Source organism: Melopsittacus undulatus, chromosome 3, assembly GCF_012275295.1.
Source record: "Melopsittacus undulatus isolate bMelUnd1 chromosome 3, bMelUnd1.mat.Z, whole genome shotgun sequence".
In the NCBI taxonomy this organism is placed as follows: domain Eukaryota; kingdom Metazoa; phylum Chordata; class Aves; order Psittaciformes; family Psittaculidae; genus Melopsittacus; species Melopsittacus undulatus.
In genome coordinates this window covers 94,606,280-94,626,493 of record NC_047529.1, presented here as the reverse complement: position 1 = coordinate 94,626,493, position 20,214 = coordinate 94,606,280, and the positions used below count along the sequence as shown (strand labels likewise).

The 20,214-nt window shown below is 45.5% G+C and overlaps 1 protein-coding gene and 1 long non-coding RNA gene across 2 annotated transcripts in view; one reads left to right on the top strand and one right to left on the bottom strand.

The window, feature by feature from the left end:
• The window catches only part of KIF26B (kinesin family member 26B), a 286,800-nt gene extending 280,299 nt beyond the window's left edge, over positions 1-6,501 (bottom strand). The window contains exons 1-2 of the mRNA XM_034061110.1: positions 5,993-6,501; positions 5,345-5,746 (exon numbers count right to left, since the gene is read on the bottom strand). Coding sequence (XP_033917001.1) covers positions 5,345-5,746; positions 5,993-6,055 — 465 coding nt within the window. The 5' untranslated portion in view covers positions 6,056-6,501. The remainder of the gene's footprint in view (positions 1-5,344; positions 5,747-5,992) is intronic.
• LOC117435964 (uncharacterized) lies at positions 5,433-7,005 on the top strand. The gene is made up of 3 exons (XR_004549499.1): positions 5,433-5,686; positions 6,043-6,201; positions 6,300-7,005. It is a non-coding gene; the product is annotated as an uncharacterized lncRNA (long non-coding RNA).
• Positions 7,006-20,214: the final 13,209 nt, after the last annotated feature.

Genomic DNA, 20,214 nt, shown 5'->3' with positions numbered 1-20,214 from the left:
GCTACAGACTAAGCACTGACTATGTAAAGTTTCTGTAAAAAGAACAAAATTTGGTCTCAACTTTGCTCCTCCCTAGAGATTTACTTCAGATAAAATGTGCACACCTCCCTACCTCCCCTTCCTTCCTCCCCCCACCCCCTAAACAGCTCTCTCTATTGCCTGAAAGTATATATAGGGTTTTTTTTTTCTGATAGGAAAAACACCATAGTCTCAATTCACTAAATATAATCTCAGGCCTATTCCTGGTTTCCAGGGTATTCAGTAATGGTAAGCCTTTTTGATCCCATGGAGAAAGCTGCAGAGCTAACAGTTTTGACAGCTTCCTAAAAGCTGTCTTTAATACACAGTCTCTTCACCCTTACCTCAAAGACATTTGCTTGGAAGAAATATTTATATCATTTCCCATGTTGACACTGTGGATTGTAACAGCAAGGCAGCAAGACTTCCAGTTGCTCCTAGAAAAGGCTTTACATTAATTCAGAGGTGAAGGCATATCTTTCCTCCCCCCTGGACCTCTGTAAGCAGCTCTAATTCCTGGCCAAGTGAAGCAGCTTGTGGTTTCCTGGAAACATACAGTTGTAAGAAGATTCACAGACAGAGTTAAGCTAAATGTTTGCTATTGTGACCTGTGATGAAACACAAAAGAATGGTTGTTGTTGCCTAAACTTTAATGGAGTTAATCCTTCCAAATGCTGACAAGTTACCGGCCTCAGGCCATTTAAAATCACATTTCTAATGCAATAATCCTATCTGCATTACAATGAGTTGGGATGAAATGATTAGGTGCCTGAGTTTTTGCACAGTGAATTAAGTCACCATACAGACTGGCTGTGCTTGTTCACAAATTAAAGGCCTGGATGGAAATGAAATTCTGTTATTCTGCCACTTGCTAAGCTTTGAGGAAGGATTCATTACTGTCCTGTCTCTACAGGGAATGTCTAAAGTATCTACAAGCCAACAGGAACCTGTTTTTCACTAGATCAGCTTCGGGGCTTTCATCATTATTAATAATTATTAGTCAAGTCTTTGACTACTGAACACCTCTAAAATAGAAAAGTTAATTCAACATTATGCAAGCAAAAAGAAGATGGAGCATTTATGAAAAAGGAAAACAAAACTGTATCCTTTTCTTCCTCTTCACAGATACACGGCTCTAAATCAGAATTTACCCAATTCTTACATTAAGCAGCACAGACTTTTTATCTAATGGATAGTCCAGAATTTAAACCACTTAGCAGCATCAGTGCTATCCATCTCTAGGATTTATAATTGTACCCTTACTTCCTGACACAACATGCCCAAGCAGCTATTCATGTCTATACATTCAAATTACCTCACGGTTTAAAGGCTATATGCAGGACTTTTGGAATCCCATACTAACAAGTCTGTAATTGCCAGCTTGAGATGATTCTTATTAGTATTCAATTGATTATTTACATACAAAATAATTTGATACACATAAATATAGTAACTCTTCAATTAACCTTAATGATCTTTTTTTGTCAGATGCCTGCAAGAGTAGTGTTCCATTGAAGCCAGAGGATATCAGAGGTTTGAACTCGAGGCAACCAGATTTCATACTAATTCTGATAAACAGGGAGTGTGATGCCATTAACTTCTATGCTAGAACTTTGTCTGATGTGCTTCTGAAAATACAGCCTAAGAAAAAGCTATTTGTTTTTTTAAATCAATATTAGTAATTTGAGACAATCCTTTTCACCATGCAACTGTCTGACACTGTAACAAAAAAAAAACATAAACAAGGGTTAGCAAATGCTCTATGATAATCTGTTACAAACTGCAATGTGCAACTATGATAATCATCTGTGCTAGTCATTTCCTGTAAGCATGCTTCACATGGGGGTTGCAGTAAGATTTAATTCTCACAAGACATACCCTCTTGTATGCGCACAAATGCTGTACATCATTAAGTCACCTCTATCACAAGAGGGGAAAAAGAAAGAAGCTTTTAGCATTTTTCTTTTTGTAATTGGCAGGGAACCTGGCATTTGAAATGGATAAAATAAAGCAACACAACTATCTTTTTTAAGGCACAAAGGTGAGGCATATATATAAAAAAAATCCCAAGTTTCCATCCTGTTGAAATGCAGGAGAGAATGCTTGTACTTAAAACTGAAAGCTCAACACTAACAATGAGCCAGTCAGAAGCAGTTAGCTCTAGGTTAAGTGTGGCTTTTTCTGTACCAAATGGAAAGCTTCAGTACATAGCTTCATGCATAAAGCCTGGTCTGTTTATGCAGCAATTAAGTATACTACTACACTGCTGGTATACACAAACTTTTACATGATTGCACACTGGAGGAAATGTCAATGTAGGTCCACATTTGGGTAGGTTATCACAGGCTCCAATATCTGCTACTAGATACATGTCAAAACACAGATACCCCCATAATCTGCTTGTTCTGCAGCAGACAATACCCCAGGTTATATGAATTTCTAAAAACAGTGCAAATGTGAAACAGGTGCCACAGACTATATTTATAATGCTAATGAAGTTTCTAGGCTTCAACAGCATCAACAAAAATCAGGTAATTATCTGTATCTGGCTGACTAGAAGATGACAAATGTGCTTTAAATGCTCTATTTAATTGTTCTAATAAAGGGATATATCACCGATCAGCTGTGTCCTACTGGGCACCACAGCCTTGAGCTGCAAGGTGCTTGGCAAGTTCGGAGGAAATACTTAGATCTACAAATGTGATCCGCTCCTTCTTCCACTGAGCTCAGTGGAAGAATCAATTCTATCAAAAAAAAAAAACCAAAAAACCAACAAAAAGTGTTCCTGTAGCAGCAATCAAGAGCAGACCTCACAGGACCCTTAAAACTCCAGTTACGTTAACACAGCGTGACAGACTCCAGCCTCAACACAAACCGAGGTGAGTTTTCCCAAGACATGACAGTGTTCCACATTCTTGCAAGAAATCCTGCACATCTCTCCTCAGAGGGTGACCCCATAGCATTATTGTGTCACACGTGCAAAAAGCAGCTCACAGGGCCTGGCTGAGCTGGCAAAGCTCACACCAACATCCTGCTTCCTCCTCAGCAGACACTGATAACACTACCTCATGGATGCCTGCAAAACCAAACTTGCAAGACTAGCACAACATACCTGGTCCAAAGGATTCAATGGCACTAGCCATATCACCTAGACAAAAGCCTCTCTGTTCTGGACAGTATCTGCTGAAGCCAGAAATCACAAGCCCAGGAGGTTTTTAACAGTTGTAAATAAGCCAGAAAGGATGAGAGAAAGGGATGCTCCTCATACTCCTGCAAATAATCACAGCCAGGTAGCACCTATTCACAGAAGGGAACTGTGTGAAGGAAGCTGGGGTACCTCAGCAAGACTGAGCCTGCAAGTACTATTAAGGACAGCAAACAGGGCAGAAAGTCACCGTTGCCCATAAAGACCACTTTATGTGTACCTCCTTCCTTCCACCTAAATACAAAACCATTGCTATCTAATGTGTGCAAGTGGCTGTCCTATAGAACTGGAAGGTTTGGAAAGGAGGTGCAAGAAGAAAAAGGAATGTAGGTAAGGGGGCTAAAAGCAGAGAAGTAAAGCTTACTACTGACACAGGTAAGGATTGACCTGTACAGCACCACTACCAAAATTATGCAAACAGAACAAATTCCAATAGTAGAACAAGGGTAGCACCCGAGGAAGGGCAACTACCACTATTACAGTAAGACAAGCCTGTACAAATGCTCATGACTGCAAAATCTGTCAATTTGTATTTAAAACAAAGCCTTGACAGTTATGTTTCATCCTCCCTCCACACCCAGTCTCAATTATTCCAATGGCTCCCATATCTGTACCAGTAATTTCCCACCTGTAACTGCAGCTGGTAATCACTGCCAAATCACACAGCCTGAGAATTCTGAGGAATTTGGTACAGGGCCATTTTCCAGGGAACCAACCATGCATTAGTATGGTTAAACTGACTATTAAGTGGTGCTACCACCTTTCCCTTTCCATGAAAATTCAGTTAAACCTTCTCTCAAGACAAGGTAATGACCAGCCCATGAGTCTTTTATTTAAGAGAAGACAAACTCCCTCTCAAACAGCACAAATAAACAGTGGAGAATACAACACAACAGCAATACCAGGGACCCTTTTTCAGCCAGCTCTTTTCCAAGATACCTCTTTATCGTAACCACTAATGAAAACTCTTTGAAGTGGAAGAGTAAATATTATCATTTGATAGTACCTGGACCCAACAGGGCAAACAAAATTGCATTGTATTACATTCTGGGAGCTGTGGATCCATTCACAACACAGTGCTCACAGGGTTGCTATGGAGGAACCCAATGCTTACTATTTTCATAGCACAGGGTCAGCCAAGGGCTGCTGGTGACTCTTTTAGGGCTGTTACCCTTAATCTTTATATGCACAATAAACAGTGAAAACAAAAACCTAAGGAATTTCGAAGTATGCCTTTGGAGATACCAGATTCCTCAACAGAGGTAGAAAGTAGACTTACAACTCTGCCCATGATCAGTCAGCTTTAAAACCTGAGACCAGATTTCAGAAATGCTTACATGCTCTCTGCGCATGGGATTATTCAATCCAATACTTGACGTCCAGCATCTTAAAGTATCAAGTCTCTTATTTAAAAATAAATAAATAAATAGCAAAATTTAGTTCTTCTCTAAAAGAGAAACACCACCAAGTTGCCCCTGTGCTAATGACACCCTGGAGATCTGGGTTCAATGACATGGTACAACAAAGCCTCCCTGGGTGACCTCTGGGCTCACACAGCATTTCAATGCCTTGTCTGAACCCGGGGCTGCAGGACGGTGTCTCCTGCACCTGGCCTCGCCCAATGGAAGTACAAGCCACAGGCATCTGATTGTAGATACCTTATCACTAAGTTGGATGGCAAATATCAGGACATTTTGTAAATCCATTCTGTAGGGATCAAAGATAGCAAGAGGGGGAGAGACTAACGATTCCCATGTGGTATTCCCACCCTTGCTTGCCCCTTACTGGGAACAAGAAATACACAGGAAATAACAACATAAAACCACCGTCAATGCAATGAAAGAGGGAGACGGGACAGAGCAAGCTTGAGGGACTGTCGCAAATGCTCCCCAAACTCTGGGGGCCCTCTGGAGACGGTGGCACCGTGCTCCATATGAAGCAGAAGGAAGGGACAGAAAAAGACCAAGAAGGCGAGAACCCAAGTAAACCTGACAACCCTCAGCGGTGGCACCGGCAGGGGGGAGCCCAGCTGGCCGTCAGCCTCACCGGCTGTGGGGGTCCGCTCCCGGGCGGCACCAGTATCCATCCCCGCGCTCCTCTCCGCCCCGGCCCCGCGCTCACCTTGCTGCTGACTGGCCCGGGGATGAGGAGCTTCAGTGCCTGCCTCTTCAGCTCCGCCAGGCGGGCGTTGCAGTGCTCGCACCAGACGCCGCGGTCCGAGCCCGGCGAGGAGCCGCCGCCGCTGCCGGAGCCCGGTGAGCCGGTGCCGAAGCCCGGCGAGCCGCCCAGGGAGCCAGGGGAGCTGGTGCCGATGCCAGGCGAGGCGGGTCCTGGAGAGCCGGTGAAGGAGCCCGGCGAGGAGGTGCCGGAGCCGGGGGACGGCGTGCCGGAGGAGCCCAGGGCAGACCCGGCTCCCTCCGGCGCTGGGCGACTCCCAGACCGGGACTCCTCGTACGCCTTCCGGTACCAGCTCTCGGGGGAGAAGGGGGCGGCGGACTTGGTGGGGGAGCAGGGGTCGGTCACCTGGAGAGGGAGAAGGAGCAGGGGTTCAGGCAGGGCAGCCCGGCGGCGACGCCAAGTTTCGCTCGGACGCTCCGCGCCCGCTGCGGCCCCACGCCTCGCCCTTTCCCCGTCTCCCCGCACCGCGGAAGTTGAGCGGGGCCGGGGGGAGCCTATAGCCAGCGGCACCGGTAACCGCCTGGCTCGGGGCGCGGGAGCCCTGGCACGGCGGCGGCCACCGCTAGAGCCGCCCCTCCGCCCGTAACTTACCCCGTATTTTCTGCTCCGCGCCGTGACCGCGATCCTCTCTTTATTTCCAGCCACTGAATTCATGGTGGCTTCGCAGAGCGGCGGGAGAATTTCCCAGAGGTTTGCCAGTCCTCATCCGAAGGGAATAGCCGGTCCCGGGCAGTCCCCTGCGGAGCGGGCAGGCAGCTCTCTCCGCCGCCTCTGATGGGATCGCTCGGCCCCAAAACACCGTCAGTTCTCGGGAAAATGCTCGGGGCTGAGGTTTTCTCCCCGTCGGTTTTTCCTCATTGTCTTCCCTCTCATTCCCTTACAACCCTTGTTTTCGCAGAAGCAGCAGCATCCCGAGCAGTGGCGTTCCCCCCACAGGCAGCACAGGTCTCCTCCGTAAGCCAGGCGGAGCATCCGAGGTAGCTCTGGGAAGGTGAAAGCGGGAGCCGCGCTCTCCCTAGCAGAGGCGCTTGTCTGCCTCCGCTACAGCGGCAACTTGTTTCCTTCACCAAGGTTTGTAACTGAGTTAAAAGAAATCCTCCAAAAATATCGGGATCCAGGCTCTGGGAGGAGCCTCCGCGTTCCTTGCAGCCAATATCCTCCTGCCCATTCGTGCCTGACAATTTTGTAAGGGAGGGAAGGAGGGGAGGGAAGAGAAGACACAGGCGGAGGAGCCCCGTGCGCTGCTCGGTCAGCGGCGGAGCTACAAGGCCGGCGGCGAGCAGAGTGCCAGAGCCTCTCCTCAGGTCTGCGCGGTGCCGCGCCTGCCGGGAGGGTCCATCTTATTTTGCAGTGTTTCTTGATTGACGTCTGTGATTTCCCCCCTCTTTTTGTAAAGGGTGGGGGAACCTTGTTGCTTCCACCGCAGTTATTGGTTAGTTGCCTCTATTCAGGGCTTTAACGAGCGTGATTTCACAAGCGCTCCCGGTCCTCCCTAAGTAACTACGAAAGAAAAGCCAGCTGTATTTATGACAGTCACTGGTATCTCTTTTCCATGTTGCGATTTTACGTGTATTAATTTAACTTGCAGTCAAGGGCATAATAAATTGATCTCTTAACAATGAAATTCTACAGACTCGTATCCCTATTAATCTTTCTCTTCTAATTTCTTTTTGCGGGTCATGTGTATCTGGTTACATATCCTTTTTTATTTCAAATCCTGCACAGTCGTCTCTAATAAATCTTCCTCCTCAAAACAAGTTGCCCATTTTCTCAGAAATGGATGCAATAAGGAGCTAAATGCCAGATCCCCTGATAGGGTCATAACATGGATGGGTTGATGCAATTGCAAGGGCAGAACACACAGGGGACTTGCCTCCACCTTTCTAACCTCCTATTGTTACTTCCCTATAAATGCATCCTTCCAGCATTCCTAATGTACCTGAGCTGTAACAGCCGCGAGGAGACAAAACCAGCCTACAGCATCACTGAGCAAGGAATCCCCCAGTGCTTCTCTATTTTCACAGATACCCTGCTGGTGGTAAAGATGTGTAAGGTACTCTGCTGTGTTTCAACTTCACCAGGTTATCACCCTTAGAGTGGAACAGACATTGCTTATCTGGTTAAGAAAGCCTTCACCTAAAGCCAACACAAGCAATGCCACCCAAGGTAGCCAGGCTGCACCAGCAGTGCCTTATTATAGAGGTGCCTCCAAAAAGCTGACCCAACAGGCAAACAAAGGCGATGCACCCCGGCTCCTACTGTACGTGAATAGGCTTCAGGGGAGCCCGCACGCAGAGCTCCCGTGGTTTGCTTTGTAGACAGACGTGATGGGGATGGCAAGGTAGCGCAGGAGCACGCCGTGCAAGCGCTCAGCAGTGCAGAGCAGCTGTGCTCCGGAGGCAGCCACGCACGGCTTACACCGCCTGTGTAACCGCTCCGTTTTCCGGGCTCGGCGATTCCGGTGGCGAACTGGCAGATTTGCTTTGTTTTCCAGCAGACCTGTAATTACCAAGCTGCTGGCTGTGCCTGCCTGACAGCATGTGCTCCGCCAGTGACCATCACCGTGCGTGCCACAGCCTGCCTCAGCAGAGCATGGACAGCCTTCCTATGGGCACGGGGCAGCAGCTCGCTCAGCCTGCCGGAACCCCCCAACCCGCACCCGGGGCCGGCCCAGCCCCCCCACAGCCCCCGGGCCCGGGACAGGCGAGCGGCGCCGCTCTCGCTGAGGGGCGGGGCGGGACGCGCGGCCGCACGGCGTTGGCGGGCAGCGGGCGCCCTCTGCTGGCAGCGCGCGGTGCGTGCCGCGGGCCGGCTGGGCGGTGGCGGCCGCCGGTGCCCGTAGGTTGGGCGTGCGGTGAGGTGCGGGGAAAGGGGCGGCCGCAGGTCCCCCGGCCCCGCTCGGGTGCAGCGGGAGAGCTGCCAGCCCCGCCGGGGGCGGCGTCCGTAACGGGGTGCTGGAGCAGTCCCTCCTTCAGAGACATGCCCGCCGACCCTGGGGCGGGGATTGGGCTCCTCCAGGCACAGCTGCCGTCAAGGTGTGCCTTCCTCCAGGGCTGAAGCTCTCCTAGGGCTTTTAGGGGTGGAGATGTTGCCTCCCTGCAGGGCACAGCAACAGGGTTCCTCTGCCCCACTGCTCCCATGGGCATCAGATCCTGCTGTTGCGCTGATGTATGCCATGCTCCCCCGGGGAGCTGGGCCTGTGGTGCTCTCAGCCAGCTCCTGCCCATCTGCATCGCTTCCCTTCATTCCTGCCTCCTGCCAGGCTGGGTGAGGCTCCAGCAGCAGCCTGCACGAACTGGGTTCATACCCAGGGCTTCGGGAGGCACTGACTGCATGGGTGTCTGCCAGCAGCATGGCAGGGAGAGGGGGTCTCTGGCAAAGGGGCACTCGAGCAGATGGAGTAGCCCTGTGGGGAGCAAAAATGGATCCCATCCACATGGCAGGATCCTGAGGAAGATATCCATGGCTTTCTCAGTCCTTACCTGATGGCGAAGTTGTGTCGTGTCTGGTGAAAAGGAAAAACACCTCTAGTCGGGAAATCAGTATCTCAGGACATGGTGAAATTGTCATGTGAGCCTGAAGAATCTCAGTAGCAAGTACCCATTTCTCACCCCTCAGGTTTGGGGAACTGTTAAGAAGGTGGCACTGAGGTGACACCCTTGCACCCTGCAGTCTAGCAGGACTTCACTGGCCAAGCCTGGGCTATGGCTCTGTTGCTGTTGGATCAGCTCTCCCTCCTGCCATGTGTCAGTATTTACTGATGATTTAGGTCATTCAAGACAGAATTTATTGAATTTTGATTTTTTTCGGAAGCTGAGATACTGCAAATTCTCCAGTGTGAAGATTCTGGTGCTAAAATCTTTCCAGCTCTTGCTATTTTGCAGTGGCCAAAGTAAAGGATGATATAATATCACTCCAGCAAGAAGCTCTGCTAAGAACCCTTCCTCTTTAAGAAACATGGGAGAACAGCTTTCCCCTTCCCTTTAGGTAACCTTGTGTACAAGTTGATAAGGTTTCCTTTCACAGCCCCTCCTGCCCCAGGTGTCACTAAGGAAAGGTGATTAGTTAGCGGAATCACCCACACACCAATGACAGGCAGCTCCACAGCTGCCTCTCCATTTCAAGTTCAGACATTACTTCTGTTACTGTAACTGTTAGTAACAGGAATCTGCCTTAACCTCAGTCCTGGCAAATCCCTTATGCTAGCAGTTCAGAAATTAGACTGATGGTTCTTCTTAATTCCAGACAGAACTGAAAAAAAATAGGGGCTTTTCAGACATTTATAAGTGAGTGGACAGGAGCCAAAGCCTTAGATACAGGCTTAAGTATTGCAGGTTCAAACAAAAGCTGGTCTCAAAGCACTGAGGATGGAGTTTGCTCTTGACCTAGGTATTGCAGCTCTGTGGACTGTTGTGATCCGTCTTTTAGCTAGTATGCAAACTTCTAGTTTCTCCATCACACCGCAGTATGTTTGTGGTGGTAGCTATTGCTCTGCTGCTTCCAGTGGACTTCTGAGTTTATCTCAGTGTGGGTGCAATTAAATCTGACCCAGAAGTTCAGCTTCATCACTCAAACCTGAGTTGCTGGCACAAGCCCAGTTCTACCCATAAACCACAATCTGAGAGCTGGAAATGTTGGTTGCATCAAATAAGTCCTTTGAGGTATTCTTATTTATAACAATCTCAGGATAAAAAAGGTGACAGCAACTATAACTTGAAGAGTCATCACTGCCTGCACAGAAGCTTTGTTTCCAAGTTTAGTGCTAATAAGTTTCAGTATCGGGTCTTACTTACAATTTTAAAAAGCTTCCTTAGGGAGATTTGAAATGCATGACAGCTCCAATGCTAGCTTAAAGCTGCATATTAATGAGCTGGAGTCCATTGGGAGACAGGGAGGAAATTGAAAGCATTTGTAGTAATAGTGACAAAGAATTAATTGTGAAGGTAGAAACAGCTAATTATTAAGAGCTACAAACAGAATCACCAGAACTTTTCCAGTTTGATGTATTTCTTCTCTAAAACCACTCCAGTTCTCATTCTTACCCCCTTGGCTAAGTATAGGATCATTTCAGCACAAAGCTCTAAAACATGCACCTTAAGTTGCTTGTCCTTTTGTACAACCCACACAGCAGCAGAAGTACATATGCTCACAGACCAAGTATTCTGCAGGATTTAGGAATCCATGCAGTATGAGAGGAAATCAGCTGCTCAAACCACATTTGCTTTTCTGATACTGTAGGTGATGCTCCTTCTGTAGTATTGGGATATACTGTGCTTCTGCAGTCCGGAGCATGTTTTTCTACTCACTCCTGACAATTGTTGAGTATGATATCACATAGAATTAAGACTGGGCATTTCCTCCACGTGGGCTGGATTCTGAGGTTTTTGCTGTAGAACAATTTCTAAATCATTCCTCAGATTTACCTTGTGTGTGAGCATAAAGACTGATGCTGGAAATGTGTCCTTCTCGCACACTGCTGTAATCCCAGGTCCTGGATGGTATAACAGAGACATGGAACTCTCTGGTGGTCCATACTACAGCTTTTACTTCTTGCTGTTACCAGCAGATCTGCATCAGTACACTCTAAATACACTTTTTCCTACTCCAAGCAACAGCAGAGTTTTACTGTCATCCTGGCAGGGGTATGTCTCCTGTTTGCTAAGTGTAGCCATTCCGCTTCAGGGCCATTGTGCAGGTGTTTAGCCTGTACTTTCCTTGCTCAACTGAGAGCCTCCTTGAGACTCACTGCAACAAAAAAGGAAGCCATTTGTGTTCAAATTTTGACAAAGAGTCTCATTCTGTAGCAAACCAATTGCCTTTGAATCTTGCCCTTGCCCAATACCAAAAGCCATCTACTTTCCATGAAGGGCTGTCTGTTTGGATTTATTTTGGATGGGAGATTTTTCTGTATCTCAAGTGCAACATATTTCATAGATTTTCTAGAAACTGCTTTCATAGTTTCTGCCTCACGGCACTGCCTACTTTCATAAATCTTTATGTATGTTCTTTGTAAGAATCAATGCCTACTTATTAATACAATATTGATATGCATTTTGTAAGTAATAAAGAATACGGTGTCATGCACATACATATACTCACAGAGCGGGGTTGCATGGAGAAGTTTACAGTCATTTTATGCAGTGGGATACATTGAAATGACAAGTCTGCATGCAGCCAATTTCAGTTAAGTTCATACATTCAAATACTGAAATTTTATGGAATCCCATTTTCTGTAACTCAGGCACAATAAACATTCACTGCAATTCCAGACAACCCTGAAAATAGAAGAAAGGTGGAGTACCCGTAAGTCCCAAAGCACCAAGCCCCAGCAATGCTGAATTTATACAGAACAGCAAGAGAGCAAGGAAACACTGGAGTAACAACATCTGATCACAAGCTTGAAAGGAGAAAGATGTGAGCTGCTGCTGGTTTAGAAACCTTGTGTGCCTCTCTGGGCACCTGGAAAAGCCACTGACTGCTTGCTGTGCTGGGCTTTGTGGAGCCACATCCTGAGTGATGCTGCAGCAGCATAAGGCACCTGTGGGGTTGTGACAGAAGACCCCACTGATAGCGTGTGCTGGCTGCCATGGCCAGCACAGCCATGCTGAGGGAGCCTGTGGCAGCCAGAACTGCTAGGACCAGGCTGTGGCAAGCTGCTGGCCATTCTCCCCAAGTGCAGTGACACCGGCTAGAGATATTAGAGGGCAGAGGAGCCTTTATAAATATTCTTCAAAGACACTCATAACTACCTCAGAGACTGAGGAAAAACGTGTCTTCCAAAAGAATTATTCTCAGTAATCTTCTTTGGATAGAAGAAGGGAGAAGACGGTATTAATGGTATTAACAAGTAACAGCATTAACGAGGAATATAGGCCAGCATGTGCCAAAGTTAGAAAATAGGCAAAGTGGCTTCTGAAGTGCAGCAAGCACAAAGCCTGTGTGCATTCCTGATTCACCCTAGGAGCTAGGGACACAGGCAAGCATCACAGATGGCATGGAAGGGGGTAAGCAGAGGTAACACAGCAAAGTGAACAGGCAGTCTTGAGAAACAAACAGTGAAGCATTTACATCATCACATTTTTATGCTGCAGACTGTCTTGTTGCAGGAGTAATTTATAGCAGTACAGATCAACAGCAGAGCTGGCATCAGGCACTAGTCTGTCATAGTCTTGAATGTGTAAATGCCTGAGATGAAACACTATATAAAAGGCAGAAGGCATTTCTTTTCTGCCCCTCAGCTCACCTGAGGTGAACTAATTCAACTCAGTGCTCAAACAATGGAGAATTACGTTCATGATAATCCGTGTCAGGCGTCTCACCCCAGTGTGTTCCTGAGATTTTTGTAATGATAGGCATTGCAGATATGTGGGTATGTGTTTCATCTGAAACCCTTTTTCAACTCCTTTTCAAACCTTTCATACATTTACCACCAAGTGTAGGGTTAAAAGTGAACCTTACAGCATGCAGATTTCCAGAAATTTTAGTTACATTGTTCTCTTTGCTGTACATCATTCCATGCTGGTTGTATTCTTTATGAAGTAACTGCAGAGGGATGGTGACTGGCTTATCTGCATGCCATTTCCCTCACACCTTTGTTACGTGCCTCTAGTTTGTCATTGCCTTGAAAGACACAGCTTGTTCCCCATATCCCTCCCTTCATCAGTTCACTGGCAGCTGGGGAGGCAGAGCCATGGCTAGACCTCACACCTTCTGTGAATGCAGGTCAGTGGCCAAGAAAAGTATAGAGATGCTCTCTTTGCCCTTCCTTGTACATCACAATGAGTTTTCCCCTGGCTTATTCTTGCTTTCCCGCTATGGCTACATAAGTATCCCACTGGGGGAATCCAGGAGGATTCATGACTGGACCCAGATGATGGCAGGTTTTGTGTCTGCCTGTCAGGGGACCTTCAGACTTGGCAGCATAGCTCTGGAGTGCCCATAGAGCAGGGCATGAGTAAGAGATGCCTGTTCTTCAGAAGGGACACCATGATACCAGTGCCATGGCTAGCTGTGCATGGGTACTTCTTTCAGGCTTAAACAGATGAGCAGTCTTATTGCTGAGCACAGAAGTCAGTGTGGGAGAGATGACTCCAACAGCCTGCCCGTGTGCCCAGGCAGGCTTGGGTGAAGGCTGGCTGCAGTTTCAGGCCAGGCATGCTCTCAGTTTTAGGAAAGTTTCCGTCTGTCCCCTCAAGCTGTACTCTGCCCCTGGAAGCAACACAAGCATGGGGCAGCTGTGCTCAGCAGCATGTCCTCTCCTGCTGCCTTAATGATGTGGCTCATTTCTGAACCATAACTATTCTGTCAAACACCATGGCAGAGGGAAAACAATCCCAAACCTTGGCAGTGAGCAACATAAACACAGTTTCAGAGGTGGGTTAGCAGCAATTTATGGGCATTTCTTCCTACTGCTGAAAAACTTTGGCAGAGTGGAATGCATTACCTGTGTTACCAAGTTCAGCAGAACTTTGTCTTCTCTTCTTTAGAGAGAGCTTGCCTGCTTGTGAGAGTTTTACAAATCTAATAAATGGAAGTTTGGATGGTTATTTGTTTGGATTTAAAGCTCATTTTACTGGTTACACCCACTGAGCTTGTACCCATGTGAGCAGGTGCATGTTGAACTGGAGAGAGCCAGCTTTTAGCTGGTAGCAATGTTCAGACATAAAGCTGCATCAGTTTGACAAAGCCAATTTAATGTAGCAGCCTGCCGTGGTTTAACCCCAGCCAGAAAGTAAGCACTTACTCCACTCACTCTCCCTGCTCCCAGCTGGATGTGGGAAGAGAATTGGAAAAGTGAGAAAACTTGTGGGTTGAGATAACAGTTTAATAATTTAAAAATAATAACAGTAATAGTAATTTGTAACAAAAAGGCAAATAGCTGAGAGAAATAAGACACTAGAAAGAGACAAGTGATGCAAATTAAAGCAATTGCTTACCACCAACCAACCAAAGTCCACCCAGTCCCTGAGTAGCAGCTCCCCCACCAACCTTGCCCCAGCTTTTACTACTGAGCATGGCGTTGTCTGGTGTGGGATATCTCTGTGGTCAGTTGGGGTCAGCTGTCCTGGCTATGTCCCTTTGTCAGCTCCTTGTGCACCCCCAGCCTACTCGCTGGTGGTGTGGGGTTGAGGAGCAAAAAAGGCCTTAAGTCTGTATAAGCACTGCTCACACCAACTAAATCAGCCCTGTATTATCAACACTGCTTTCAGCACAAATCCAAAACACAACCCCACACCAGCTGCTATGAAAAATGTTAACTTTACCTCAGCCAAAACCAGCACATAGCCATAACTGCACCTCAGCAAGATGAATACACTGGTGGTGGAGGTTAGCTCTTAGTTTGCCTGCATGGCTCCTCACTGCCTCTTTCACAGAGGTTTCCCTCTCTTCAGACCCACCAGGAAGTCTCTCTATGCATAGATAGGGCTTCAGAGTGTTTATAATTGCCTACATTTTAATTAGGTTGCTTATCCTTGTTCATACTAAAGAAATGTTCACCCATGCAATTAGCCTTATTGAGCATTTTAACCAGCACTAGCCTCACCAGTGTATTCACTATGTGGTATCTGATCTGGAACGATGCAATGATATCGATTTACAATAATGAATTTGGCCCAAATCTCCTAGAACAGGCAAGTTAGGAAAGTAGCTGATGCTGTAGGAGAGTCACACTGCCATTCTGTGACCAAGAGGCTCTGGACAGCAGTCAGGTATTCAATATGAAAATGCTGTGTGCTGCAGTGACAGCTGAGGCTGGTCCCATCTGAAAGTACAGACCAATTTTCTGGGATGAACGTTGCTAGGTGAGGGCACCCATTAATACTTCGAATGTTTACTGAGAAGCCTTGGGTACCAGTATGTTCACACGGTTACTTCTCCAATGAGACTGCAAACTGAAACAGGACTTTGGTCCAAAAGAGCTGGAATATGTGCTCTGGAGCTGCCCAGTCTCTGTGATTGTGAATGTGTATGAGATACCATGCTGCACTGATGGGAGCAGCTGGAGCTTCATTATTCACTAACAGGAACAGAGTGGGCTAGGGCAGCAGCCTGAGGACAGGATGCCTTATGTATCCCAACGGCTCCAGTGATTTTTTATTGATCTGTGCTCTTGTTGTCAGTGGGAGTCTGGTGCTTGCTCCAGCGCTGTTTACACTTTAGTCTATGACAACAGTGTCTTTGCTAGGTGGAGGAGATACTGCAAGCCTTGAAGGTGTGTTCTTTGAAGGTTGTTTATATATAAATAAATAAATAAACAAACCAGTAGCAGTGTTTCTATAGCATGCTGGGCCTGCTTAAAACAGACAAGGAAGATGCTAGTAATTCTGACTTTTTTTCTGGGAAAAGCTGCATTCTGCCTCAGGGTGCTGATGAGACTAAATGTAGCCATCACCCTCCAAAGTGGAATGTATATAAGCCTGTATCCTTCAGAGTATTTTTGTCTTATTTGGGCTTCAATCTGATGTATTTATCACAGAGAAAACATTTTATTTTCTAAAAAGTGTGGAGAAAGCTCCAGAAAGAGTATTGCCAACCTTTCTAAGTTTAAACTGTCTTATAGCTGTGAAGTTGCATTCAGAAAGCCTGTATGGAGATACAGCCTCTCCTGTCAGACATCCCCTCTGTTCCCATTTGTGAAGTCAAATGTCTCATGGAAGTGGTTCTCAGGATGACCTGGAAAGCAAACATCTTTGGTTCACAAATAAATATAGCTGACTTACCTTTTTTTCTGTTTCTGTCAGGTTTGTCCAGTCATTCACATTCTTTCACATGCTTGACTGGAACAAATTTTCTTAGACTTTAAAGGAAGGTTGCAACCTTTCAAGGAAGTGTTTTAGGAATCTACTCAGACACTAACCAATCGCTAGGGTGTCCCTGTGAGTTGACAAGGCTTTGTTGAATGAGTCTGACAATGTAGGAAGAAAGAATTGCTACATATAGTTCAAGTCAATCTGAAAAAGAATGGGCAGCTAGGGCCATATGGCAACTTCAGAATTACTAATTGTAATTACTAATTGTAGGTGTGTTTCTTTGTGTGACTCTGTGTTTACCATCTTCTGTGTTGAAAAAACCTGTATCTCCTCCTAAGATGAACTATTTATTATAAAGGCTACTTACCTGCCTAGACACCTGTTGCTCTTTTTGTTTATAGCACACTAATGAAAAGAAACTGGTGTTAATTAGGCATTAGAGTTGTTTTCAGACTTGCTAAGGAGATATTAAAACTTCAAAAAGTGAAACAAGAAACCCTTCTAGATAATTATCTACAGATAGTTATTCTACACGTCTCATCAGCATTACCAGTAATGGTTCTGTAAGCCAGTCTGGAATAATGGCCAATTCACATTCCTTTGAGCAAACAGGCCAAGGAGGCATTTTTTAATGGATGACATAAATGAAGTCAGTTTCCTAACTGCACTCAGCATCTTGTATATTCAAGATTCCTCTCCAAGGTTTAGACACATGGAATACTGATAACAGCAGTTCTTAAAACTCAGGCTCTTGTCTTGATAAATAAGGATAACTTGCATACAGACTAATCCTGAAATTCTTCTGTATGCTTTCTTCAAGCAGGCTTCTAAACAGGGTCTGCATCTTCTTATTCATGGTATGTGCCAAACAGTTGGTGCCAGGACGTGGCCTCTTAATGAGGCTTGTTTGCTGGTGCACTTTGACATCACATCTGTTGCAAGAAAGGGCCCAGGCTACCTTCTCAGGCCCAACTTCTTTTTAGAGTCTTGAAGTTGTCAGTAAGGGGAATAAATACTAAGAATCTGTCTTAACAAATTCCGCTTACAAGGAAATAACTTCCTTTGACCCATGGACTAGATTGGCAAGCACAGACCATGCAGGAAAGTAAACATGTAACCCAAATTAATCAGTAATTGAAGGGCTGTTCTACAAAAATTGAAACCATTTCTAATCTGTGAGTGCAGCAGTGCGTGGCTGACCTACAGATTTCTATAACTAGCAGGCATCCAAAATATACTGTTGATGCCACGAGCACCCCTGCAGAATGAGGAATTCTCTCCAGGAGGAGGAAGATGGTAGTCAGAGCATGCTCTTGCATATGAACTTTTGGTCCACCCAAGTACTGCTGAAGAAGGCACAGCTTGCACCCTGAACTTTCAGTGTAGGAAATAATGATCACCTTTGGATGCGTCAGGATGAGGACAGGTAGGAGAAGATGAGAGAGCAGCTTGGTGCTCTTGGCTCCCTAGCAGCATGTGTCTGACATATTCCAGGAACCAAGACAGGCAAAGAGAACTTGAAGGAAGTACTAAGGGTTGTGAGTTTTAGAGCAATATGAGAGAGAGAGAGAGAAAGAGTGAGAGACAGAGAGAGAGATCTACACAATACCATGAAATTGGGTAGGTTAACCATGTTCCTCTAGTTTCCCTCTGGTACAGCTTTTGTCTCCAGTAAACTGCTGTAGCAAGGCACAGACTTTACAATAACCCATTAGATTAGGCTCAAGCTAAACAACTTGCAGTTCCTGTAATTTGTAATTTGGACACATTGATGTTGGTTAGAGATACAACAACTGAATAGGTACTCTTCCTCTATTCCTGAGCCAACACAGATCTCTTCAGTAACAGCTTTATTCTGCATTTGACAGAACAGATATTAACGGGCCAGAGAGTACTTGTAGAAATTGTAGTCTGCAAATGTAGTTATCCAGAGTTGCTGAGTTGCCAAGTTGCTAAGTTGCCAAGTAGGTCACTATATGGGGATGTAACCAGCTGACTTTAGATTTGTAGGAAAACAGAGTCAATGATGGGAACATAAAAATCTGTACACTTGTATAAGGTACATCCCCTCAATGTGAGAGTCAAGGATGGTGAAAAACCCTGTACTGTCTCTGTGAGAGGGACACTTCAAGGACAGTGAAGCTGGTCCCTTCTGGAGTGTTGTATTAGACTAATGATGTTATTTGTAACATGAAGGTAGTAATGAATGTTGAGAGTTTATCTTATTTTTACAATCCTGAGTGAGAGAAGTGTGACTTTCCACAAACTGGCCTATCATTAATGTCATTGCTTTGATATAGTTGTGTTTTTATTGCCAGTGCAGGGGCAGTATGAAAACTGGGAACTGCTGAGAGACCATGGGAGTCTGCTGGGGCAGCTGTAGTGGGGCTGAAAGGGGGACAGAGCAGAGCTTTCTCCCCAAATGGGGAACAGCAATGGTCTGTTAAGTGCTGCTGTTCAGAGGAAAGCTCATGAATCAGCAGGGACTGAAAGATGGCCATTTCTGAATAAATTTATTTAATCCACCAACCAGCTAAAAAATGTCTGGTAAACAGAATTTTATCTGTTGTTCTTAAACAAATATTGTAACACTTAAAGATTTCATCAGCAGAGCAAAAGTTTAATGCAAGAGTTTTACCTTATGTTTTATATCTGGTTCAGATCATAACAAAAGGCAAGTGAACTTGGTGGTCTCAGCTGGGTGCACATGAGTGCTGGACAAACAGCAGGTAATTCCAACAAAGAAAGGGAAAGAATGTTTCTCTGTTGCCATTTTTATTATCCTTGTTATGAATTTTCATTGCTGAAAGGTAAGTTCCAAAGTTAAATTTTAGCAGTGATTAATGCATTGTTTCTTCTCCTGCTCCTTGAGATACATTCATTAGCTGATGCCAAGATCTGGTTCTCAGCCAGCTGTTTGAAAGGCCAGGCAAGCTTTCTGTGTGTGAGAGAGAAGGCTCTTGTCTTTTTCCCACCATTATTTACCGGTAGTTTCTGATGGTGTACCTCATAGAACACACTGATTATATAATCAAGAAACGTATTTGAGCAGCATTAATCAGAATTTGTCTTCCAACAGAGGACAGTACAACACATATTAAACACAGGTCAGAAAGGCATGCTGTAGTCTTCCAAAGCTACTTACTGTCAGATTGATGTTATTATTTTTGAAGCTATTGCTAGAAGTGAGGAAGGCCGATTATTTCCTACTTCTTGTTTAAATGAAATCCAAGAGTGGGTTTGATCAAAAGCTTCTAAAACCAAAACTTTTACAAACACAGAAATGTGACAACTCTATAAAAGAGAGATTACAAAACCTTTGCACCAATTTCTTGTATATGGCAGTGATAACATACTTTTGTTTAAAAATAAAAACTGTTTGTACCATAAGCATCTCTGGAGATGTGAGTAGATGTACTTTTGCCTCTGAAGCATTCTCCACTTATCATTCCTTCTTCCCTCTTCTGAATTTCCTTGAAGATATATTCCTTCTACTGAGGTTTCCATGGTTATTGATCTCTTGAAGTTGTCATATTAGCCCAGGCAACTACTATTTCTATGTGTGTCTGTCTTTGAATGCAGGTGTTGGTTCTTTCCATTTTGTAGAGACCCTAGCTAGCATGGCTTACAAAGTAGCTATGTTATTCCATAGTGAAGGACTAATGTCTGTGGGTATAGACTATTCTCAGAACATTGAAATAGTCCTTACCCCCCAACATCAAGCAGTCAGGTTCTGAAATACAAATGCTAAGAGAGAGCTTATGGAGCTTGTGGTAATCCCAAGTTAAAATTCTGCCATGCTACCCAAAAGCAGAGTTATCATTATTCCTCCCTGCAGGCCCAAGCTCATCCTCTCAGTGGGTATTGCTAAACCATCCCTGCCAGACAGAACATGTCCCTGGCAACTAGAAAAGTCCGTAGGAAGAGGTTTATCTCTTACATTTTTTTATTATTTTTGTTTAAGCTTTGCAGTGTCTGCTACTGTCCCTGGTGTTCATTTACCTGTTTTAAAGAGTGAGTTCCTGGGAAAGATCCCCTACCCCAACTACTGCACTGTGTTAT